A 27,355-nucleotide genomic window follows, 5' to 3' on the forward strand; every position below is an offset into this window, starting at 1 on the left:
CACTGGGCAAATACGTCATTTCAACATCTAGTTTTGAATTACATTTGGTTGAGTTGTCAACTGAAGTGAATTCAACATGAAATCAACAAAACATTTCACCATGCTTTATGGACGGTTTAAAATGCCCTTATGTTGATGACTTTTTGCAAATCCAATTAGTTTTCCACATTGATTAAATGTCATCACATAGATTTTTGGGGTTGAAATGACAAAAGCTGTGTGCATTAAGGAAATAGACAGCTGGCTCAAATAGACCAGGCTCATGGATATAAAGTTTGAATAAGGTAACCAGTCCATCCAGTATGCATATTAATTCAGTCCACAGTCAAAGGTGATTACTAGAGTTAGCTTAATTTTGCAGTAGCTTCCTCCCGAATGGAGCAGTGGTCTAAGGCACTGCATCGCAGAACTGAGGCGCCACTACAGCCTGGGGTTCGATCCGGCCATGACCGTTGAGCCCCATAGGGCAGTGCACAATTGTCCCAGTGTCGTTCAGGTTAGGGTAGGGCTTGGCTGGGTGGCTTTCCTTGGCTCAACACGCTCTAGCGACTCCTTGTGGTGGGCCGGGTGCCTGCAAGCTGACCTCGGTTGTCAGTCGAACAGTGTTTTCTCCGAAACATTGGCAAGGCTGGCTTCCAGGTTAAGTGAGCAGTGTGTGAAGAAGCAGCACAGTGCTGCTTGGCAGGTCATGATTTGGAGGATGCAAGTCTCAACCTTCGCCTCTCCTGAAACCGTTGGGTATTTGTAGGGGTGAGACAACATAGTAACTACCAATTGGGGAGAAAAATGGGGTGAAATATAAATAATAACAAATCCCCCAAATTTGCAGTGGCCTATAGGATAGAGCAATTACAGTGCCTTGCGAAAGTATTCGGACCCCTTGAACTTTGCGACCTTTTGCCACATTTCAGGCTTCAAACATAAAGATATAAAACTATTTTTTTGTGAAGAATCAACAACAAGTGGGACACAATCATGAAGTGGAATGACATTTATTGGATATTTCAAACTTTTTTAACAAATCAAAAACTGAAAAATTAGGCGTGCAAAATTATTCAGCCCCCTTAAGTTAATACTTTGTAGCGCCACCTTTTGCTGCGATTACAGCTGTAAGTCACTTGGGGTATGTCTCTATCAGTTTTGCACATCGAGAGACTGACATTTTTTCCCATTCCTCCTTGCAAAACAGCTCGAGCTCAGTGAGGTTGGATGGAGAGCATTTGTGAACAGCAGTTTTCAGTTCTTTCCACAGATTCTCGATTGGATTCAGGTCTGGACTTTGACTTGGCCATTCTAACACCTGGATATGTTTATTTTTGAACCATTCCATTGTAGATTTTGCTTTATGTTTTGGATCATTGTCTTGTTGGAAGACAAATCTCCGTCCCAGTCTCAGGTCTTTTGCAGACTCCATCAGGTTTTCTTCCAGAATGGTCCTGTATTTGGCTCCATCCATCTTCCCATCAATTTTAACCATCTTCCCTGTCCCTGCTGAAGAAAAGCAGGCCCAAACCATGATGCTGCCACCACCATGTTTGACAGTGGGGATGGTGTGTTCAGCTGTGTGGCTTTTACGCCAAACATAACGTTTTGCATTGTGGCCAAAAAGTTCAATTTTGGTTTCATCTGACCAGAGCACCTTCTTCCACATGTTTGGTGTGTCTCCCAGGTGGCTTGTGGCAAACTTTAAACAACACTTTTTATGGATATCTTTAAGAAATGGCTTTCTTTTTGCCACTCTTCCATAAAGGCCAGATTTGTGCAATATACGACTGATTGTTGTCCTATGGACAGAGTCTCCCACCTCAGCTGTAGATCTCTGCAGTTCATCCAGAGTGATCATGGGCCTCTTGGCTGCATCTCTGATCAGTCTTCTCCTTGTATGAGCTGAAAGTTTAGAGGGACGGCCAGGTCTTGGTAGATTTGCAGTGGTCTGATACTCCTTCCATTTCAATATTATCGCTTGCACAGTGCTCCTTGGGATGTTTAAAGCTTGGGAAATCTTTTTGTATCCAAATCCGGCTTTAAACTTCTTCACAACAGTATCTCGGACCTGCCTGGTGTGTTCCTTGTTCTTCATGATGCTCTCTGCGCTTTTAACGGACCTCTGAGACTATCACAGTGCAGGTGCATTTATACGGAGACTTGATTACACACAGGTGGATTGTATTTATCATCATTAGTCATTTAGGTCAACATTGGATCATTCAGAGATCCTCACTGAACTTCTGGAGAGAGTTTGCTGCACTGAAAGTAAAGGGGCTGAATAATTTTGCACGCCCAATCTTTCAGTTTTTGATTTGTTAAAAAAGTTTGAAATATCCAATAAATGTCGTTCCACTTCATGATTGTGTCCCACTTGTTGTTGATTCTTCACAAAAAAAATACAGTTTTATATCTTTATGTTTGAAGCCTGAAATGTGGCAAAAGGTCGCAAAGTTCAAGGGGGCTGAATACTTTCGCAAGGCACTGTCTGTACCAAAGACATCATAATAATTTTTTTGTTGCTGTGCTTAATATCCGGTGGGCTATTAGGTTATGTATTGTACAATGGCACAATCATTATTTTAATTCAGGCTTTTTTGGGGGCTTGGGCTCATAAACTCCTCTCACTGTCAACTGCGTGTATTTTCAGTAAACTTAATGTGTAAATATTTGTATGAACATAACAAGATTCAACAACTGAGACACAAACTGAACAAGTTCCACAGACATGTGACTAACAGAAATGTAATAATGTGTCCCTGAACAAAGGGGGGGGTGGGGGTCAGAATCAAAAGGCAGTATCTGGTGTGGCCACCAGCTGCATTAAGTACTGCAGTGCATCTTTTTGCTACCTTTTGCTACCTTTTGTTTTGCTACCTGACAAATTTACGGTTTTTACTTTTTAATTACCGTTTATATTTTTGTTTTTTCCTACTCAACTTTTTCACTCCGGACGCTTTATCTGGACACGGTTCGTCAGGACCTCCAACAGCCGAAGCTAAGTAGTAACATTAACATGATGCCCTCTAATTGCAGTCGCTGTACTCGCCTTACGGCGAGGATAGCTGTGCTACAAGCCCAGCTTCAGACGCAATCGCTAGGCAAGGGTAATTTCAGTGTAGGAAAGGATGAAACAGCGTCTGTGCCACCAGTAAGTACAGATAGTAGTATAAATCCCCTGGCACAGTCCCCGCAGCCGGACAACTTTCTCACGGTTTCTGGAAGGAAATGCTGTAGGAACGCTCAACCGGTGTCGCTCATTCAGCCGACAGAAACTTTCAACCGGTTTTCCCCATTAAGCAGCGGGTCGGAGTCAGAGGCCGAGTCTTCTCTGGTCTCTACTCCTCCCGTTACGGGGTCTGAGACGCCGAAGCTTCCCACCATTAGCTCTGACAAATTGAAAACTCTAGTCATTGGCGACTCCATTACCCGCAGTATTAGACTTGAGAATCATCCAGCGATCATACACTGTTTACCGGGGGGCAGGGCTACCGACGTTAAGGCTAATCTGAAGATGGTGCTGGCTAAAGCTAAAACTGGCGAGTGTAGAGAGTATAGAGATATTGTTATCCACGTCGGCACCAACGATGTTAGGATGAAACAGTCAGAGATCACCAAGCGCAACATAGCTTCTGCGTGTAAATCAGCTAGAAAGATGTGTCGGCATCGAGTAATTGTCTCTGGCCCCCTCCCAGTTAGGGGGAGTGATGAGCTCTACAGCAGAGTCTCACAACTCAATCGCTGGTTGAAAACTGTTTTCTGCCCCTCCCAAAAGATAGAATTTGTAGATAATTGGCCCTCTTTCTGGGACTCACCCACAAACAGGACCAAGCCTGACCTGCTGAGGAGTGACGGACTCCATCCTAGCTGGAGGGGTGCTCTCATTTTATCTACCAACATAGACAGGGCTCTAACTCCTCTAGCTCCACAATGAAATAGGGTGCAGGCCAGGCAGCAGGCTGTTAGCCAGCCTGCCAGCATAGTGGAGTCTGCCACTAGCACAGTCAGTGTAGTCAGCTCAGCTATCCCCATTGAGACCGTGTCTGTGCCTCGACCTAGGTTGGGCAAAACTAAACATGGCGGTGTTCGCTTTAGCAATCTCACTAGGATAAAGACCACCTCCATTCCTGTCATTATTGAAAGAGATCATGATACCTCACATCTCAAAATAGGGCTACTTAATGTTAGATCCCTTACTTCAAAGGCAATTATAGTCAATGAACTAATCACTGATCATAATCTTGATGTGATTGGCCTGACTGAAACATGGCTTAAGCCTGATGAATTTACTGTGTTAAATGAGGCCTCACCTCCTGGCTACACTAGTGACCATATCCCCCGTGCATCCCGCAAAGGCGGAGGTGTTGCTAACATTTACGATAGCAAATTTCAATTTACAAAAAAAAAAATGACGTTTTCGTCTTTTGAGCTTCTAGTCATGAAATCTATGCAGCCTACTCAATCACTTTTTATAGCTACTGTTTACAGGCCTCCTGGGCCATATACAGCGTTCCTCACTGAGTTCCCTGAATTCCTATCGGACCTTGTAGTCATAGCGGATAATATTCTAATCTTTGGTGACTTTAATATTCACATGGAAAAGTCCACAGACCCACTCCAAAAGGCTTTCGGAGCCATCATCGACTCAGTGGGTTTTGTCCAACATGTCTCTGGACCCACTCACTGTCACAGTCATACGCTGGACCTAGTTTTGTCCCATGGAATAAATGTTGTGGATCTTAATGTTTTTCCTCATAATCCTGGACTATCGGACCACCATTTTATTACGTTTGCAATTGCAACAAATAATCTGCTCAGACCCCAACCAAGGATCATCAAAAGTCGTGCTATAAATTCACAGACAACACAAAGATTCCTTGATGTCCTTCCAGATTCCCTCTGTCTACCCAAGGACGCCAGAGGACAAAAATCAGTTAACCACCTAACTGAGGAACTCAACTTAACCTTGCGCAATACCCTAGATGCAGTTGCACCCCTAAAAACTAAAAACATTTCTCATAAGAAACTAGCTCCCTGGTACACAGAAAATACCCGAGCTCTGAAGCAAGCTTCCAGAAAATTGGAACGGAAATGGCGACACACCAAACTGGAAGTCTTCCGACTAGCTTGGAAAGACAGTACTGTGCAGTACCGAAGAGCCCTTACTGCTGCTCGATCATCCTATTTTTCTAACTTAATTGAGGAAAATAAGAACAATCCGAAATTCCTTTTTGATACTGTCGCAAAGCTAACTAAAAAGCAGCATTCCCCAAGAGAGGATGACTTTCACTTTAGCAGTGATAAATTCATGAACTTCTTTGAGGAAAAGATTATGATTATTAGAAAGCAAATTACGGACTCTTCCTTAAATCTGCGTATTCCTTCAAAGCTCAGTTGTCCTGAGTCTGCACAACTCTGCCAGGACCTAGGATCAAGAGAGACACTCAAGTGTTTTAGTACTATATCTCTTGACACAATGATGAAAATAATCATGGCCTCTAAACCTTCAAGCTGCATACTGGACCCTATTCCAACTAAACTACTGAAAGAGCTGCTTCCTGTGCTTGGCCCTCCTATGTTGAACATAATAAACGGCTCTCTATCCACCGGATGTGTACCAAACTCACTAAAAGTGGCAGTAATAAAGCCTCTCTTGAAAAAGCCAAACCTTGACCCAGAAAATATAAAAAACTATCGGCCTATGTCGAATCTTCCATTCCTCTCAAAAATTTTAGAAAAGGCTGTTGCGCAACAACTCACTGCCTTCCTGAAGACAAACAATGTATACGAAATGCTTCAGTCTGGTTTTAGACCCCATCATAGCACTGAGACGGCACTTGTGAAGGTGGTAAATGACATTTTAATGGCATCGGACCGAGGCTCTGCATCTGTCCTCGTGCTCCTAGACCTTAGTGCTGCTTTTGATACCATCGATCACCACATTCTTTTGGAGAGATTGGAAACCCAAATTGGTCTACACGGACAAGTTCTGGCCTGGTTTAGATCTTATCTGTCGGAAAGATATCAGTTTGTCTCTGTGAATGGTCTGTCCTCTGACAAATCAACTGTAAATTTCGGTGTTCCTCAAGGTTCCGTTTTAGGACCACTATTGTTTTCACTATATATTTTACCTCTTGGGGATGTTATTCGAAAACATAATGTTAACTTTCACTGCTATGCGGATGACACACAGCTGTACATTTCAATTAAACATGGTGAAGCCCCAAAATTGCCCTTGCTATAAGAATGTGTTTCAGACATAAGGAAGTGGATGGCTGCAAACTTTCTACTTTTAAACTCGGACAAAACAGAGATGCTTGTTCTAGGTCCCAAGAAACAAAGAGATCTTCTGTTGAATCTGACAATTAATCTTAATGGTTGTACAGTCGTCTCAAATAAAACTGTGAAGGACCTCGGCGTTACTCTGGACCCTGATCTCTCTTTTGAAGAACATATCAAGACCATTTCAAGGACAGCTTTTTTCCATCTACGTAACATTGCAAAAATCAGGAACTTTCTGTCCAAAAATGATGCAGAAAAATTAATCCATGCTTTTGTCACTTTCAGGTTAGACTACTGCAATGCTCTACTCTCCGGCTACCCGGATAAAGCACTAAATAAACTTCAGTTAGTGCTAAATACGGCTGCTAGAATCCTGACTAGAACCAAAAAATTTGATCATATTACTCCAGTGCTAGCCTCTCTACACTGGCTTCCTGTCAAAGCAAGGGCTGATTTCAAGGTTTTACTGCTAACCTACAAAGCATTACATGGGCTTGCTCCTATCTATCTCTGTGATTTGGTCCTGCCGTACATACCTACACGTACGCTACGGTCACAAGACGCAGGCCTCCTAATTGTCCCTAGAATTTTTAAGCAAACAGCTGGAGGCAGGGCTTTCTCCTATAGAGCTCCATTTTTATGGAACGGTCTGCCTACCCATGTCAGAGACGCAAACTCGGTCTCAACCTTTAAGTCTCTACTGAAGACTCATCTCTTCAGTGGGTCATATGATTGAGTGTAGTCTGGCCCAGGAGTGGGAGGGTGAACGGAAAGGCTCTGGAGCAACGAACCACCCTTGCTGTCTCTGCCTGGCCGGTTCCCCTCTTTCCACTGGGATTCTCTGCCTCTAACCCTATTACAGGGGCTGAGTCACTGGCTTTACTGGGGCTCTCTCATGCCGTCCCTGGAGGGGGTGCGTCACCTGAGTGGGTTGAGTCACTGATGTGGTCATCCTGTCTGGGTTGGCGCCCCCCCCCCCCCCCCTTAAGTTGTGCCGTGGCGGAGGTCTTTGTGGGCTATACTCAGCCTTGTCTCAGGATGGTATGTTGGTGGTTGAAGATATCCCTCTAGTGGTGTGGGGGCTGTGCTTTGGCAAAGTGGGTGGGGTTATATCCTTCCTGTTTGGCCCTGTCCGGGGGTGTCCTCGGAGTGGGCCACAGTGTCTCCTGACCCCTCCTGTCTCAGCCTCCAGTATTTATGCTGCAGTAGTTTATGTGTCGGGGGGCTAGGGTCAGTTTGTTATATCTGGAGTACTTCTCCTGTCCTATTCGGTGTCCTGTGTGAATCTAAGTGTGCGTTCTCTAATTCTCTCCTTCTCTCTTTCTCTCTCTCGGAGGACCTGAGCCCTAGGACCATGCCCCAGGACTACCTGACATGATGACTCCTTGCTGTCCCCAGTCCACCTGGCTGTGCTGCTGCTCCAGTTTCAACTGTTCTGCCTTATTATTATTCAACCATGCTGATCATTTATGAACATTTGAACATCTTGGCCATGTTCTGTTATAATCTCCACCCGGCACAGCCAGAAGAGGACTGGCCATCCCACATATGCTCTCTCTAATTCTCTCTTTCTTTCTCTCTCTCGGAGGACCTGAGCCCTAGGACCATGCCCCAGGAATACCTGACATGATGACTCTTTGCTGTCCCCAGTCCACCTGACTGTGCTGCTGCTCCAGTTTCAACTATTCTGCCTTATTATTATTCGACCATGCTGGTCATTTATGAACATTTGAACATCTTGACCATGTTTTGTTATAATCTCCACCCGGCACAGCCAGAAGAGGACTGGCCACCCCACATAGCCTGGTTCCTCTCTAGGTTTCTTCCTAGGTTTTGGCCTTTCTAGGGAGTTTTTCCTAGCCACCGTGCTTCTTCACCTGCATTGCTTGCTGTTTGGGGTTTTAGGCTGGGTTTCTGTACAGCACTTTGAGATATCAGCTGATGTACGAAGGGCTATATAAAATAAATTTGATTGATTGATCTCCTCCTCATGGACTGCACCAGATTTGCCAGTTTTTACTGTGAGATGTTACCCCACTCTTCCACCAAGGCACCTGCAAGTTCCCAGACCTTTCTGGGGGAATGGCCCTAGCCCTCACCCTCCGATCCAACAGGTCCCAGACATGCTCAAATGGATTGAGATCCGGGCTCTTCGCTGGCCATGGCAGAACACTGACATTCCTATCTTGCAGGAAATCACGCACAGAACGAGCAGTATGGCTGGTGGCACATTCGCGCAGATGAACAGGGACCCTGGGCATCTTTCTTTTGGTGTTTTTCAGAGCCTCTTTAGTGTCCTAAGTTTTCATAACTGTGACCTTAATTGCCTACTGTCAGTAAGCTGTTAGTGTTTAACGACCGTTCCACAGGTTGCATGTTCATGAATTGTTTATGGTTCATTGACCAAGCATTGGGAAACAGTGTTTAAACCCTTTACAATGAAGATCTGTGAAGTTATTTGGATTTTTACAAATGATCTTGAAAGACAGGGTCCTGCAAAAAGGGACGTTTATTTTTTTTTGCTGAGTTTATATAGGCCTATGCATATGCATAAGCTCCAATATATTTATAGATGTTCTACATGAGACGTTTTAAGCGCTTTTAATGAATCATCACCTTTCAACGGTGTCAGCGGTGTCTATTCCGTTGCTTGGCTTTGAAACAAGATCCACAACAACTACGTTTTCCACTCAGTTTTAAGCTGTTGTTCTTTCTTGAAATTGATCCATCACAGTGAGGTCAAACAATGTAGCCCAACGATAAGTTGATGATAAGTGTTTGATTTTCGAGTGGATTTGTATCATGAGAATGAAGGGACAAGAGCGCTGAGTACCAGGCCATTAGTGAGCTGGCGGTCGTTATCGAGTTGGGTACTTCCCTCGCATCAGCGCCATTTGTGTACAGAGCGAATAGGAGGAGATTACCGTGACTCAGCGGTCAAGTAGAATTTGACTGCGGTCATGAGTTATGACTGCCGGTGTGGCAGTAATACGGTAACCGCAACAGCCCAAGTCTTAGCTCAAGTTGAATTAGAGGCAGCAGTCTTACAGCCCAGTGTGAGTTGAGCTGGTCACTGCAGAGCTGTCTCCTTTAAGGGGTCTTTCATTAAGAGAGAGGGATCGTGCGCCAACACGTAGAACATTCCAGACCACAGCTCCTCTAGATTTACAGCCTTCTCCTAGACCTCCATCACACACGGCACGGCACCACCTTCCCCTAACACTACTCCTTCCCTTTGCTACTATCTACTGTACCATCACACTGTAAACGCATATGCCCTTCGTATCAACATACAATAAAAAATACTCTGGTTGTAGGACAACACCTTTGCCATGGAAACTCAAGCAGGAAAGAGCCAACTGAAAAATAACTTCTGCATGTTCTAGAAAAGTTACTCCTATCATCCATCAACTCAGTAAGCTGTGTGAGAACTAAATAAATGGTGAAAAACATTTAAACTGGGTCAACCCAAACACCAGCGTGTGAGCGCAGTATGAGTGTCAGCACGGTGTGTGTGCGCTGTCTGTGTGTGTGTGTATACCCTGACCCGACCCCAAGATAACAGTAGTTATCCTGAGGCTTCAATCGACCCGAGCTGCTATTTGGCGTGAGAGTCTGGTGACCTTCACCACCAGTGTCCAGCATGGTCTCCACACACACACATACAAACAGACAGACAGACACACAGTGCAGGCCAATTAAAAGTCACGCAGAGTGAGTGCTGTACCACTGTGTCTCGGAGAGTGTCCTTCCTGCCCAATGAACATTCAAGACCTTAGGGGTAACAGATGGCCTGGTTAAATAACACACTGGTGTGTGTGTGTGTGTGTGTGTGTGTGTGTGTGTGTGTGTGTGTGTGTGTGTGTGTGTGTGTGTCAGTTAGTCCTCTTCCATGCAATCACATGACCCTGCCACCCTGTTGCAAGTGTGAGAATTGGAAACAGTTTCACCCTCCTGTTCACATAGAATTCAAGAAAAAATAATAATTCTCTCCTGCCTATTCAATCATACAGCTATTTCCTTTTCTTTGGAATCTTAAACAACAAAAACCCCACAACAGACAGATAGCTTCCTGACTAAGTCATCAGATGAAAATGAAGATGCTGGTGCTTGACTTTGACTTGGAGAGTATCGTATGATTCATAGCCGAGTCATCTTCTACATTAAGATGTCTGGCTCTGCCACCCTGGTGCCTCCTCTACCTCATTCATCACCTGATCTGTCATTAGCATCACCAGCATCCCATAAATCTATCCACTTACACAAACAGCAGACAAGAGGAAGCATTGTACCTGGTAACCTGGAACTGGTGCTGTGTATGTTTGTGAGAGAAAACCATGCAGCTCAGTAACAAGACTTGGCGTGATACAGACACTGAGAGCGACAGTCTTAACAACATGACTTAACAGTGGAGGGAAGTAGGTAAAGAGGATCAGATGACATATTTCCTTTCTTTTTGATTGCCACATTAATAGATTAACAAGAGCAAGGGAGATCACTTTACCCTGGGTTATGTGTTATGGCAAAAGGGCTATGCCACCATTTTGCAAAGCATCAGCTCATCAGCTTAAGACCAGATATGTCACCTTTATAAAGTATGTGAAACATCTATTATTTGTGAAACATCTATGTCAAGGGTTTATGAAGCCTTTGCGACCTTATAAGTTATATAGTGTGACCACGGACAAATATTACGAGGGAAACAGACTGAGCCACAGACGGAGGCATGACAGGAACTGAGAAAAGGAGAGGCAGGGATACAGAGAAAGTCTAATTTTCAAAGTTCAAACAGCAGGTGGGTGTTTTACCCTGCTGGCTAGCATGGGTATACGGTGCATTCAGGAAAGTATTCAGACCGCTTGACTTTTCCCACATTTTGTTAGGTTACAGCCTTATTCTAAATGTGATGAAATTGTTTATTTCCCCACTCATCAATCTACAACTAATATAGCGCATAATGACAAAGCAAAAACGTTTTTTTAGACATTTTTGCAAATGTATTAAAAAAAAATATATTTAAAAAAATCACATTTACATAAGCATTCAGACCCTTTAATCAGTCCTTTGTTGAATCACCTTTGGCAGCAATTACAGCCTCGAGTCTTCTTGGGTATGATGCTAGAAGCTTGACACAACTGTATTTGGGGCGTTTCTCCCATTCTTCTCTGCAGATCCTCTCAAGCTGTCAGGTTGGATGGGGAGCGTCGCTGCGTCACAGCTATTTTCAGGTCTCTCCAGAGATGTTCGATCAGGTTCAAGTCCAGGCACTGTCTGGGCCACTCAAGGACATTCAGAGACTTGTCCCGAACCCACTCCTGCATTGTTGTAGCTGTGTGCTTAGTGTTGTTGTTCTGTTGGAAGGTGAACGTTCACCACAGTCTGATGTCCTGAGCACTCTGGAGCAGGTTTTCATCAAGGAGCTCTCTGTACTTGGCACACTTTCTTCTTTCCCTCGATCCTGACTAGTCTCCCAGTCCCTGCCACTGAAAAACATCCCCACAGCATGATGCTCCCACCACCACCATGCTTCAACATAGGGATGGTGCAAGGTTCCCACCAGACGTGACACTTAGCATTCCGGCCAAAGAGTTCAATATTGAGTTCATCAGACCAGAGAATCTTGTTTCTCATGGTCTGAGAGTCCTTTAACTGTATTTTGGCAAACTCCAAGTGGGCTGTCATGTGAATTAGGGATGGCACGATATATTGGTGAACATATCGGAATCGGATAATATTAGCTAAAAATGACAACATCGTATCAGCCCGATGTCTAGTTTAACGCCGATGTGCCTAGCTAGCACCAATACAACCAGCCTGAAAACAATGACCAGTGGAAACTGCAGTCATTTTTATTATTCTTAGCAATGATTTAGGAATCCTTTTGTGAGTAAGTATTAGCTAGGTAGCCACTTGTTGTTCACCTCTTGAAATTGAACTTCAGTTCATGAAAATAAATAGCTAGCCAGCTACTTACCCTGTTGCCTAAAGCTAACGTTATAAGCAGCCAGCTAGCTTCATTTGGCTAGTGAGGCTCGACCGGACTAAGGTTATGTGTTGTGAAGCTAGAAACAATAAGGATATGGCACAATAGTGGAATTTGCAGTTTGCCTTCAAAATAAAAGTACCTATTTGAAAGTGATGCAGAAGGTTACAATTAGTGGAATCATGCCATATTTAGACTAGATAATGTTAAACAAGGTTGGAATTGGAAGCAATGGAATGGGGTATCAGTCTACTCGGTGTCACCCACAGAACACAACTGTGAAGAGTTTACGCAAATATTAGCGCTGTAGCTCTTATCGCGGGACTGTGACTGTGTGAAATCACCTCCCCAGTCAGCCTATTGTGTGTAATGACATTTTATTGCACTGTACAGCTTTACCTAATGCAATGGGGTATCAGTCTACTCAATACCTAAAATATTTTTTCCCAACATCCTCCTCAGAGTTATCAGACCCCAAAATATCCTTGCAGTGTTGTTTTTCCTCGGGAATAGTGTTTAATACACATAGATTGACAATAATTGTGGCTCAATTCACAGTTGTTTCAGAGTCCCGCAATAAGAGCTACGGCGCTAATGTTCTCTGGGTGTCACTGCGTAGACTGATACCCCATGTCATTGATCCACAATCCATAGGTAAGGCTGTACAGTGAAATAAGTATGCCCCCAATGTAATTCTAAAGTATAATACATTCAGTGTGATTTCAACAGATTTTTGTCAAGTGAACAAATGATTGTCTTTTGTTGATTTTATATAACAACATTCCGACCTCGTTTAGCATGATCTATTCAATTATGGCACAATTCTACTATTTGTATTAATTTGCATCACTGTCAAAGACATACTTTGATTTTGAAGACTAACAGCAAAATCCACTATTGTGGCTAATCTTTATTGTGGCTAGCTAACTATATAGCTACTGAAACAGATTATGTCGTTTTGCTATGTTTTTGGGGAATATATATTTTTTCATTCATGAGCTAGCTAGCTTTTTTTATTGACCAGCACTGTAGGTGCGCAAGACAACTTCACCAGAATCATAGCATACGTATCGATGAATCGTTGTGACATATGAAATACGAGTGATAGTGTAATCAATGTGTAATAACTACGTAAAAAATATATGAACGTGTTAAATTATTATGTGACGTGCAGTCATGTTAGGGTCCTGATTGGTCAACAAGCTTATTTGACACGTCAAATAGTGTTATTTGACACTCAAACAGTGTTATTTGACACTCATCAAACAGTGTTATTTTACACATCAAATAGTGTTATTTGACACTCAAACAGTGTTATTTGACACTCATCAAACAGTGTTATTTGACACGTCAAATAGTGTTATTTGACACTCAAACAGTGTTATTTGACACTCATCAAACAGTGTTATTTTACACATCAAATAGTGTTATTTGACGTGTATCTTTTTTTGACACGCAAAGACCCAAACGGCGTTCCATAGAAATGCTGGTTGAGAATGAAACGACTGAACAAATGAACAATGAAACAGCATAGCAAGTAAGTGAAAGAAATAGGTTTTGATTATGTTTTACTGGTAATGGGGACACACGTACATGTCAACAAAATAACTTTTTGGTCAGTGTGTGGTGTGTGTGTAACTTTTATTTAACTAGGCAAGTCAGATAAGAATAAATTCTTATTTACAATGACAGCCTACCCCGGGCCAAACCCGGACGACACTGGGCCAATTGTGTGCCGCCATACGTGAGCCCAATCACGGCCGGGTGTGATAGAGCCTGGATTCAAACCAGGGACTGTAGTGACACGTCTTGCACTGAAATGCAATGCCTTAGACTACTGTGTCCATGAGTGTGTGTTAACTATTTAACTGTACTTAAACGTTTAAAAGGCAGCTAAAAAGTTAAATATCAGTTATAGGTATAATTTTTGGGGGCAAGGAAAATATCAGATATCGGTATCGGCACATCACTAGTCTGAATACTTTCCGAATGCACTGTATACGGCCAAGTTATCATTACTCATTTTATTTATTCCTTGTGTTATTTTTTTCTATTCTTTTTCTATTTTTCTCTCTGCTTTGTTGGGAAGCTAAGGAAGCATTTCACTATTAGTCTACACCAGGGGTTTACAAAGCACGTGACAACTGTTTTGCAAAAGTGGTTGACTGCAAGTGTTACTCAAGGTTGAAAATGCATGGCACTACGTCAGACAGCAAGTGGCTGTCAGTTTGAAGGTGCTCAGTGTGGATTGCGAACGGCTCCGGCAACTTCACAAGCTGCTCTAGCTTGGCCCAGTCGCGAGTCAGCAAGTTGGTCGGTGTGGGTTGCGAACGGCTCCGGCAACTTCACAAGCTACTCTCGCTTGGTCCAGTCGCGAGTCAGCAAGTTGGTCGGTGTGGGTTGCGAACGGCTCCGGCAACTTCACAAGCTGCTCTAGCTTGGCCCAGTCGCGAGTCAGCAAGTTGGTCGGTGTGGGTTGCGAACGGCTCCGGCAACTTCACAAGCTGCTCTCGCTTGGCCCAGTCGCGAGTCAGCAAGTTGGTCGGTGTGGGTTGCGAACGGCTCCAGCAACTTCACAAGCTGCTCTAGCTTGGCCCAGTCGCGAGTCAGCAAGTTGGTCGGTGTGGGTTGCGAACAGGTCCGGCAACTTCACAAGCTGCTCTCGCTTGGTCCAGTCGCGAGTCAGCAAGTTGGTCGGTGTGGGTTGCGAACGGCTCCAGCAACTTCACAAGCTGCTCTCGCTTGGTCCAGTCGCGAGTCAGCAAGTTGGTCGGTGTGGGTTGCGAACGGGTCCGGCAACTTCACAAGCTGCTCTCGCTTGGTCCAGTCGCGAGTCAGCAAGTTGGTCGGTGTGGGTTGCGAACGGGTCCGGCAACTTCACAAGCTGCTCTCGCTTGGTCCAGTCGCGAGTCAGCAAGTTGGTCGGTGTGGGTTGTAGTTTTTACTGTGTGATGTAGTTTTTATTTTAGTTTCAGTTTTTGTTTAATACAATAACCTTGGTCTCACTTCACACACGCATGCTTACATGCATGCATGGCATGCACACACACGTGTACGTACACACACACACGCACATATGCACGCACACACACACACACGATAAGACATCTGACAACTTCTCACTAGTCTATTGTAACCTACTTCCCTAGACACTCAGACTCACATCACTGTGAATAGCAAGTACAGTGTAGGTGATGAATCAGCAGAGGATTTTCACACTAGACTTTAAAACGACTGTAGTAAAATATAATTTACACTCCAAATCAAATGAATGATTTTCCTGACTTCAAAGTGAATTCTAATTTCCAATTTAAAAAACCAGGAGGGGGATTAAAAGGGATCGCTGTTACTGTCAGCCCAGACACATATAAACATCTACATAAATTAAGAGAGAGCCTATAAAAGGAGAGTTTACAGTTTGGTGGTAGCAATTGAGTCACGCTTTGAGAGGTTTGTGTATTTCTTTTTTAAAGTGAGTGAGTGAGTGAGTGAGTGAGTGAGTGAGTGAGTGAGTGAGTGAGTGAGTGAGTGAGTGAGTGAGTGAGTGAGTGAGTGAGTGAGTGAGTGAGTGAGTGAGTGAGGGAGGGAGGGAGTGAGTGAAGGAGTGAGTGAGAGACAGAGAGACAGAGAGACAGAGACAGAGAGACAGAGAGACAGAGAGACAGAGAGACAGAGAGACAGAGAGACAGAGAGAGAGACAGAGACCCACAGGGGTAGAATAAGCTCTAGGGCTGACCTTGGTAAATACTTCATCACTCCCCATTTTGTTCATTCATACTGAGGAATTGAGTAACAGGGTGCAAACATGTTAAACAACATGAATGGCATTCTAAATATTCACTCCCAGGTCCTTTAAAAATGCAAGTTACCATGGAGATGTGGGTTGGGTAAACTTATGTAGTAAGGAGGGGGGGGGCATGACAGCCCAATCCCCCCACTTTCTTATTTCCCATCCCCAACAACAACCTACAGAGAGAGGAGGAATGAGGTGGAAACGGAGCTGCACTTCCTAACCTCCTGCCAAATGTATGACCATATTAGAGACACATATTTCCCTCAGATTACACAGATCCACAAGAATTTGAAAACAAACCCAATTTTGATAAACTCCCATATCTACTGGGTGAAATTCCACAGTGTGTCATCAAGTGTGTCATCACATCAGCAATATTTGTGACCTGTTGCCACAAGAAAAGGGCAAACAGTGAAGAACAAACACCATTGTAAATACATATTTATGTTTATTTATTTTCCCTTTTATACTTGAACTATTTGGACATCATTACAACACTGTATATAGACATAATATGACATTTGTAATGTCTTGATTCTTTTGGAACTTCTGTGAGTGTAATGTTCCCTGTTAATTTTTATTGTTTATTTCACTTTTGTTTATTATCTACTTCACTTGCTTTGGCAATGTTAACATTTGTTTCCCCTGCCAATAAAGCCCTTGAATTGAATTGAGAGACACCTTCCCTTCCCAGGTTCCTGAGCTAGTCTTTTCTATACATCCCAGTTCGTACACAGCAGAAATAGCCTAGAGGCCTGTATCTCTCTCTCCCCTCTCTTTCTTCTCATGTTTGTCAACTTCAACATGTATGGTTGGACAGTGGAAAAGCTCAGAAGTGATTGAACTTCTCTACGATGACAGAAGAGAGTAGAGTATAAAAAGATGAATAGAGTGACAGAGATGGAAAAAAAGAGAGAAAGATGAGGAGAGATACAGACATGAGAGAGTAGAAAAAGAGAGAGTAGAAGGTTAGCAGCACCCCTCCCCTCTCTCACCCCCCCCCCCCTCTCACAAAAGTGAAATAAAGACATTTCAAATGTCATATTATGTGCACAAAAAAAAGTAGAAAAGGGAAGATAAACAAACATATATATGGTTCATATTTTCTAACGGTGTTTTTTCTTTACTGGTTGCCCTTTTCTTGTGGCAACAGGTCACAAATATTGCTGCCGTGTGAACGCACACTGTTGCACACTGTGAGGGAAATATGTGTCTCTAAAGACAAACAGAGAGCCCTTTCCGCTGCAGTCCGGAGATCACACTATTTCTAGCACTGCACCAGAGAGAGTCAACAACAGCACCCAGCACGTGGCCTAACGCCCTATTGGTTTACCCTGGACCAGACTCTCAACCCACCACAGTCACACACACACACGCACGCACGCACGCACGCACGCACGCACGCACGCACGCACGCACGCACGCACGCACGCACGCACGCACGCACGCACACACACACACACACACACACACACACACACACACACACACACACACACACACACACACACACACCATGGAACAAGAACCGGACATGACAGGGATAGGTTTTCTAACATGGTAATATCAAAACAGGATATCCATTTGTGTTTATTATACAATGTTTTCATCTCAATTTTTGCTGGTAAGCAACATTAAACATTAATACACATTATTATATTTATTGTTCAAGAGCCATTTTTTATACATACAGTTGAAGTCGGATGTTTACATACACCTTAGCCAAATACATTTAAACTCAGTCTTTCACAATTCCTGACATATAATCAGAGTAAAAATGTCCCTGTCTTAGGTCAGTTAGGATCACCACTTTATTTTAAGAATGTGAAATGTCAGAATAATAGCATAGAGAATGATTTATTTCAGCTTTAATATCTTTCATCACATTCCCAGTGGGTCAGAAGTTTACATACATTCAATTAGTATTTGATAGCATTGCCTTTTAAATTGTTTAACTTGGGTCAAACGTTTCAGGTAGCCAGTGACTTTTGGCCCATTCCTCCTGAAAGAGCTGGTGTAACAGAGTCAGGTTTGTAGGCCTCCTTGCTTGCACACACTTTTTCAGTTCTGCCCACAAATTTTCTATAGTATTGAGATCAGTGCTTTGTGATGGCCACTCCAATACCTTGACTGTGTTGTCCTTAAGCCATTTTGCCACAACTTTGGAAGTATGCTTGGGGTCATTGTCCATTTGGAAGACCCATTTGCGACCAAGCTTTAACTGATGTCTTGAGATGTTTCTTCAATATATCCACATCATTTTGCATCCTCATGATGCCATCTATTCTGTGACGTGCAGCAAAGCACCCCCACAACATAATTCTGCCACCCCCGTGCTTCACAGTTGGCATGGTGTTCTTCGGCTTGCAAGCCTCCCCCTTTTTCCACCAAACATAACGATGGTCATTATGGCCAAACAGTTTTATTTTTGTTTCATCAGACCTGAGGACATTTCTCCAAAAAGTAGGATATTTGTCCCTACGTGCAGTTGCAAATCGTAGTCTGGCTTTTTTATGGCGGTTTTATGAGCGGCCTTTCAGGTTATGTCAATATAGGACTCGTTTTACTGTAGATATAGATACTTTTGTACCTGTTTCCTCCAGTATCTTCACAAGATCCATTGCTGTTGTTCTGGGATTGATTTGCACTTTTCGTACCAAAGTATGTTCATCTCTAGGAGACAGAACGCGTCTACTTCCTGTGCGGTATGCCGGCTGCGTGGTCCCATGGTGTTTATACTTGCATACTATTGTTTGTACAGATGAACGTGGTACCTTCAGGCGTTTGGAAATTGCTCCCAAGGATGAACTAGACATGTGGAGGTCTACAATTTTCTTTCTAATGTCTTGGCTGATTTATTTTGATTTTCCCATAATGTGAAGCAAAGAGGCACTGAGTTTGAAGGTAGGCCTTGAAATATATCCACAGGTACACCTCCAATTGACTCAAATTATGTCAATTAGCCTATCAGAAGCTTCTAAAGCCATGACATTTTCTGGAATTTTCCAAGTTGTTTAAAGGCTTAGTGTATGTAAACTTCTGACCCACTGGAATTGTGATACAGTGAATTATAAGTGACATAATCTGTCTGTAAACAATTGTTGGAAAAATTACTTGTGTCATACACAAAGTAGATGTCCTAACCGACTTGCCAAACCTATAGTTTGTTAACAAGAAATTTGTGGAGTGGTTGAAAAATGAGTTTTAATGACTCCAACCTAAGTGTATGTAAACTTCCGACTTCAACTATATCCACCACCACCACCAGTATCACCGTTATCAAGGGCATGAGACTACAGAGTGAGTTAGTGGTTATTGTTACTATTACAGCGTGAACCTCTATAACCCTGTGATGCGATATTCAGTGTTAAAATGTATCGTAAATTAGTGTGTGAAGGAGAAGAACCAGAACCCGCCACAAGTTAGACTTTAGAGAATCATACTAAGGAAAGCAAAGAGGCCGGTCAGACAGGCATTCATTCCGTCCCTTTGGTTTGCATCCAGAGGGGGGAAATTGAGACCACCACCACCAGACGAAGTAGTTTAATATGGGTGAAGGAGGTTTGAGGAGGACAACAGGTGGGAGATTCCCTGGATGGGAGAGTGAATCCACTGGGGGGGCCACCACCACCCCAGGAGAGGCCTTCCTACCTGAATTCTGTGTTGCCTGGCCCTGGCATGAGACCACTGCGGCTGGTTTAGCCCTGTCAACTCTGGTCGTCAGGGCTTCTGGTTTAGAACCACCTGGCCCTGAGCTGACCTGGCCCTGTCTGGGCCGTGGTGCCCTATCCAGGCCACCATGAGCACCATGGGGTTGGGGCGTGGACCCTGCGATGCGCTGCTTCATCTCAGATGACAGTAGGCGGCCTTTGTGCATCCACTCCTGCATCTTGTTGACGGTGACACCGTGGGCCTTGGCAGAGCCTCCCTGGTCCAGAGTCCAACCGCTCATCTCTCTGTCCCGATTGTTGTTACCACCCTGCTGGGGTTCTGCATTGTCGGATGACCCGGTAAGGCTGTTGACCGAGCCTCTACTCTCATTTAACTTGCCATTGTCACCGGTGTCTTGGAGCAGGCCGTCGCTGCTCGTGCCACCATCGTAGCTAGTCTGTTTCTCAAATGGATCAGAGGCTCCAACAGCCTTCGGCCTATTTGCTCCATCCCCATCCTCACAGGCCCCAACAACCAAAGGGCTTTGGGAACCGAGGCCCTGGATACAGGGCCCATTGTGCACACCACTGGAGTGTTTGATAGTTCCGTCACTAGTGGATCGCAGTAAGGGGGGCCTAATCCTGCTAGCAGATAGGTTTACAAGGCTTTTGCAAATTAAATTAGTATTATTTTCACTCAGCAGGCACAATGGGAGCGAGTCCATGTCAGACACCTGTTGGGCACTGTACTCTCCAGACGACAAAGCATCACTGCCCACGTGCTTGAAGGACGACCAGGAGCACATGCTCTTCTGATCTTTAAATCCATTGACACTGACCTGACCATCAAAACTAATATCATGCATGGCGTTTATAAGCAGGTAATATGCCTCTTTCAACTGGCTGTGTAGTCTGTCTGTCTCCTGCACACTGTCACTGATGACATGTCCTTTTGGAATATCTATTCCCGACTCTATGCTTCCTACTTTATTAGAGCCCTTTCTGTTACTTGGTCCTACTGACTCCGATATGTAAAAGGGGAGAATTTCGTTATCATAGTAATCGTCATCCTCGCTATCTATAGAGTTGTTTCGGAGTGTTCCCTCTCTAGCGCATATGAAATGGGAAGCCACGTTTACGTCGCATATCTCCAATTCAGTGGGGAAGAATGTGGGGCTCTGCAAATGTGTCACCCTAATGTTGTCCCCGGTAAATTCAGGCGAGCTCCGGTAGCGCTCGATGTCTCTAATAACAATGTTTTCCTCCGTGTAACTACTGGTCGAATGATGTCCACATAGGGCACCCAGCGGATACATTTGCATCCAGTTAGTTGTAACGTTTGTTTCCAATATTTGGTTGTGGCCAGGATGCAATTTTGCCTTGCCTTTTAAATAATTGATTGACCTCTGCGCGTTCTCTGCCTTGTAGTTGTACACAGTTTGATGGCAGGAGTCTGCCTGCCCGTCGCTGACTCGAGTCTTTAGATATGCGTCAAAGCAGACATTTGTCCCATTACTCTTTGATGCAGGATAGTGGCCACCTGTCAGCTTAACTCCCTCTCGATCTACAACACCAGGCCGTCTGTGGTATATAATGTTATAATTAGGACTACTGCCACCGAACCCTATGGAGTCCCCTGCGCCGTACTGTCGCAGAATGGGGCCAAAGTGTTTTCTCTGTTCGTGCGGTTTCCCGATCTGTTCTTGTTGTACTTGTCTCGAGAAGAAGCCGTTAGGGATTCTGCCCATCTCGTACCCATCGTGTCCCCCGTACTGCGTTGCTATTTGAAGTGAGACCCCCAATAGTTCTTCATTAACTCGACCCCTAAACCCCGAGCCCCCGTTGCCCTGATTGTCTCCCGGCCCCCGGCTAGTGTTTATGTGCATGGTAGCTGGAGCCTCGTACTGCTGGGGAAACACACTAGTCTTAACAACTCCTACCGTGCTCTGCTCCCAAACTGATCCAACCTTGTTTTCTACAATCCCATTCACATAACTCTCGTTGCCTCTCATGATATTGTCTGCCACACAATGCAACTCTGCGAACATTACTACTGGATGAGCTTGTCCGTTTGGGTTTTGAGAAACTTTTTCTTTACCTTCTCTGCCCCCATTAGCTGCAGCTCCGTATCCACCAACCGGTGTCCCATTCTTGGATTTCTTCCCCCGAAGTTTTGCTAGTAAAGTCCTCCGCAGAGGATCAGCCATTCCTTACTTTCCACCCGGTGTTTCTCCAGTTTCAGCACACGCCCCCTGGTCGGTAGAGACCGAGTTTGAGTACCCTTTCTGTGGACAAAACTCGCCGAGCGTACGGAGTCCTCTCCATTCTCCACTGTCACATCTAATATGCCCCCTTCACTGTCTATAGCTAGTTAGCTTGTTAGCTCACTTGCACCTCTCGCTTTTCACTCCCTCCGCACTCCGCTATCTGTGTCCCCTCATCTCTGTGCTTGCAGTTAAAATATTTGGAATATTTTACTGGCGGTGATTGGAGCGCATTGCGCAAACTCGTGCGCAACTAGTGGGTTCAAAATGTTGAGCTGGCTGCTACATTGCACAACTTCACCGAATATGTTGTGAATTTGGCTACATAGTATCCAAACGACACAACGTGTGACATTGTATCCTAGAGGTAACATGTGACAGATTAGTAAACCACTGGTTACATTCCAGTGAATCAATAAACGCATCATGCAAAGTCCTATAGGCTTGGTCGTGCATAATACAATTATACTACTACTACTACTAATAATATAATAACGGTTTCAAATGTGGTTTCCAAGCCAATCCACAAACTCTAGACAACTCATATAGCTATAATATATAAGTGTTTATCACCAACATGTTTGTCAATCTCAATATAATTTCTTGGTTTTTACCGACTTGTGAGTGCACGTATTTTCCCGGAGGATATGGAGTACAAGGCATCAGTGAACCTGATGACTTCTGTGCATGTCTGCAGAACAGATTTACAAGATGCTCAAGATTTGTTTTAATGAGTTGAGCATGACAATAAAATCACAACAAAAGATGGTAGACAGAGTGAGTAGACTAAGTATTACTATCATGTATCTCCCTTAAGCTAAACCAGTTGATGGAACAGGTTACTGATTACTTATGCATTCATTTTTTCTGTACTTTCTTGGAAAATAAGATAAACTGATGTTACTTCATGCACTGATACAATGTCATTACACAAATGATTCCCTTTTTTTTGTTATTCTGGAATAAGACCTATGAGATAGTGTTGCTGGGAAATCCTTTTTAAGTGAACAGCCTTTATAGTGTTCAAATCCGACAGCACTTGGAGTAGCCCCTCTCCAATCATCCTCATGTACTTTGTGCCCCCCCCCCCAGATTGTTGGGATGCATGACGCCCCTGGCTGTCATAGATGAGCCTATAAAACGTGGGCAGTCTAGTTTTATTTCCTTAAGCATAACACAGTGAGTGAAGTCACATGGCAAAGCAACATTCCTTAAGGTCTCTAGTAGAATGATAGTCTCATAGTAACATTACAGTTGGCCAACAACCAACGTTGCCAAGTAGTGAGAGCATCCTAGCCTGTTCCAAGTGCCTTATACATGTAAGAGCACATTGCAATGTACACTGCAAGCTCCATGATACAACAGGAAAAGAAGAGGATGTTTGGTTTCTTTTTTCAATCACTCAGTTTACTCTTTGTGATGGATGGCAGGGGCAGAACATCTGCTTGGCTGGACCCTATTCAGACAAACCTGTGGTTGTGTGCTTGTGTGTAGGCTGTGTGTGTGTGTGTGAGAGAGAGAATGTGGTGGACAGAGGGCTTTGCAGCTGTTGGGGCTCTCGTCCCGATGGCTGGCCATTGTTCCCAGTCTCTCCCCCCAGCCTGGTTTATGGGCCTTCACATTTTTCAATCCGCACCGCAACTAAATGTATGGCCATGACATGCAGCCTTTCTCAGGTTATAAATTAGACTGGATCCCACTGTCAGAGCTGCAGCATTGCAAAGGGCCTCCTTTATGCTCAAGAGAGTCACTATTCCTTTCACATGCATTCCTCTGTATCCTCTCACCATTTGGAATGATGAGAAAACCATGAAAACAACACAAAACAAACTGTTTTCAGTTGAGAACACAGTGTTAAATGTTCTATTCGAACTTCAAAATGTCTGGGGGAAATAGCAGTGAAACTGAGTTTGTGGTCTTGTCCCCAGGTCCGGCTCCAGGCATAGGCAACATAAGCAGTCGCTTAACGACCTCAGCCTTTTGTTATGTCACTCACTAAAATGTTTCAGATTGGTAAATGTGCTGGCTAGCTTAGCATGGCTGAATTACCGACCGGGCATGAAGGGCATGTGCCCAGGGGCCCTGACCTCCAGGGGGCCACCATTGATTTTGTTAGTCACTCTCACACAGATATTTTAACATGGCAACAGTCATGACAAAATGTGTACAATTTCAGGAACTTTGTTTTAAAACAACATTTTTCTCCCCACCCCATGGCCCTAGCACCCCAAAAGGCTAAGACCAGCCCTGATTGTCCCTAAAGTGAATAGTTAGAATTTGTTTATACATTGATATACAGACATTCATCTGTATTTCAACCACTGCCAAACAAAATGTTGTAATCACAACATCTTCCCCGAAATCTTACAAATCCCGACACAGCTGTATAAGTAGTGCACACTGTTAAGCATCAAGATAACACACGGCCCTCCCAGGCTAGACCAGGGCAGGGTTATCTTTAAGCCTCCAGTCCAGTGCATGTGTTTGCTACTTGACCTTCTCCGGACACTTAAGCCTCTTCAGGCAAAACATGACGATGACAGAGATGTAGAGAAACACATCTCTAACCATAAACCTACTGCTGTCCAGGAAGGCTATCCCTCTGGCTCAGTGGGTTGGGGTTGGCCCCCTGCTCTGCCTTTGTCTCTGCTTGGCTTTATCAACAGACAGGCAATAACATTTTTATCATCACAAGAGGTCTCCTTATCTCCCTCCCTGCTACTGTTCACCATCCATCCACAACCTCTCCTCTCCCTCTCTGGGGTGTGGCTCCATTTCAGGCATGTCCACACACTAGAGAGAGTCTTTCCTCTATAATACCACCAAAATGCCCTGGGCCCAGTTTCCCAAAAAGCATCTTAAGGCTAAGATTATCTTTAGAACAATCAATTGTTCTAACGATGAATTTAGCCTTAAGATGCTTTTTGGGAACCTGGGCCCTGATCCACTATGTGTTTAGACATTTTATGATTATGATAATTATGTTGTTACCTCACACACACACACACACACATCTTGATAACATGTGTTTAATGTACAGCTGGGACATCAACGTGTTGCTTTACATGAAGCATTTAATGACATATTTAAAGAAAGGATTTGTCCCTAGCTGATATCCCGGGTTATCTCCTCTGCAACATCTGTTTGTCAGAATGGGTCAGCCAGTGGTGTTAAAACCAACTGTTTGCTTCTAGAAAACATCTGCCCATGGCCCCTGCTGGCAGTGGGAGTGAGAAGAGACAACACAGGGCCTGCCTCTCAGCATCCAGCGGACCTGGGTTCAAATACTATTAGAAATCGTTCAAAATACTTTGAGCGCTTGCTCTAGCTAGCCTGTCTGGAGTTGTCAGATGGGCAAGGTTTGCAGGTTTTGGACATTTTGTAAATGTAGACCACAGGACAGTAAAGCAGCAGATAACAGCAGTGGCCAGAGCCATGGAATTATATTATACCATCATCATTTGGGTTTGATACCACAACTAGCACTTGGAAAAAAAACTAGGAGTATGAATTCAAACAAGGTCTTCATTAACAAAGTATGTCCATATCACTAAGGTATAGGTTCACTGGAAATGAGTAGTTAAGGACTTTTAAGAGCAAGGTAGCAACACCCAGAGCTGTGGATTAAAGAGGTCTCGTCCCAGAGGGCACTCTGTTTTTCCAGGACATCATCATCATCAGGGCTTGACTTTACTGGATATGTGACACATAACAGACTGTACAGGATGTCATGTCATCATATGATACAACATTACACTTGGGAGTTGTTCACTTATCAGGCATATAATATGGGACGTTTGACTTATACATGACATTTACAGGGGACATATACTTGACCTTACAGTAAACGTGTTGCATGCTGTGTCATGTCATGCCCGCTTGTAAAAAATAAAATAATAATCTACACTTGGAGTAGTTCACTGGTGATGGATGAATTCATCTGAATTAAGAAAAACAAAAAGGTCATAGGTCGCATACACAGATTTGCAGGTGTTATAGCAGGTGCAAGGAAATACTTGTGTTATTAGCGTCAAAAATGCAGTAAAATGTCTAGCAAGTACCATATGAACACAAATAATCACAAAAATCTCAACAATAAATCAAGAAATGACAGAATGGGTCCAATCAACAACCTAGAGTAAATATATCAGAGTGAGCTGAGCATGTGTCAGAATCCAGAGTATAAGTAGGTGGTGTGTATAGACAGTATATCATTTGGAAAGAAAATGTTATGTAGACCGATTGGCAGTATTTCAGTTACTTAGGAGTACATTTAATTACATTGGGCTGAACTACACTCCAATGTATTTTGTAACAAGATACTTTCAAGAGCTGTAATTTGTTTTTTCAAAATAATTTTCTATACCATTTTCTATACCATTTTTAATAGTGGTTCACCATTTTGTGGACACCTTTCACCCTGCATTGGTATAAACAGTCTGATGGCACTATGGTGTGATAAGAGCGTCTGAATTGTTTTAGGACATTTTTACTTATTAATAAAACATTTAAAGCTGAAATGTCGAGTCAATAAGTATTCAACCCCTTTGTTATGGCAACCCTAAACAAGTTCCAAGAGTAAAAATGTGCTTAACAAAGACACATAATAAGTTGTGTGACTAACTATGTGTGCAATAATACTGTTAAACATAATTTTTTTAATGGCCTCTCTGTACCCCACACATTCAATTATCTGTAATGTCCCTAATTGTAATGTCCCTCAGTTGAGCAGTGAATTTCAAAGACAGATTCAACCACGAAGACCAGGAAACTTGTCCAATGCCTCACACTGCTGAATAAGTCAAGAGGTAATACTTACTTTCTGAAGGCACTGTACCACTAGAGCAAATTAGCCTTCCCCACCAGTGAGACGGTCATGGGCTGCATTTGGCTTATGCATTGCTGACAGGCATTCTTTCCTTCCTCCCAGTCGTACATGTGAATTTCCACGCTACATTGCAAAACCCACGTCTTGTGTGAGGCATTCACTATCTTGAACTTTGATGGATGTTACCTTGCTGATCATCCACTGAGTCAGGGGAGAAGAGTTATAGCAACCGCAAATATGGTTGATTTATCAGTCTCCTGCTCCAGAGCTGGATCTGGTACACATTTCAGGGAAGGCCAGGCACATACCTGGAACAGGAATATGATCAAAAGCATATTTACCAGTATTTCAGATTAGCGGTCGATGACCGATATGGCAGGAATTCCTCTGATCACAGAACAGTTGCAGTTAAGAATTGCGGAAACATCTTTTTTTCCCCTTAGGGCTAAATCACCCATTATATTTGCTCCATTGACTACTGTACATTTCAGAATAGGAAATGCACATTTCATGCATGTCACATTCTCAAAAAAACAGGTTACAAAATGTAAAATACACCCAAGTGATGTT

The 27,355-nt window shown here is 43.6% G+C and overlaps 1 protein-coding gene across 2 annotated transcripts in view; it reads right to left on the reverse strand.

Annotated features, from left to right (window-relative positions):
- The window catches only part of LOC110521786 (rho GTPase-activating protein SYDE2), a 74,751-nt gene extending 52,573 nt beyond the window's left edge, over window positions 1-22,178 (reverse strand). For both annotated transcript variants that reach the window (XM_036968810.1, XM_021599651.2), the window contains exon 1: window positions 21,792-22,178. In XM_036968810.1, coding sequence (XP_036824705.1) covers window positions 21,792-21,900 — 109 coding nt within the window. In that variant the 5' untranslated portion in view covers window positions 21,901-22,178. The remainder of the gene's footprint in view (window positions 1-21,791) is intronic.
- Window positions 22,179-27,355: the final 5,177 nt, after the last annotated feature.

This window comes from Oncorhynchus mykiss, chromosome 30 (genome assembly GCF_013265735.2).
Source record: "Oncorhynchus mykiss isolate Arlee chromosome 30, USDA_OmykA_1.1, whole genome shotgun sequence".
Lineage (NCBI taxonomy): Eukaryota > Metazoa > Chordata > Actinopteri > Salmoniformes > Salmonidae > Oncorhynchus > Oncorhynchus mykiss.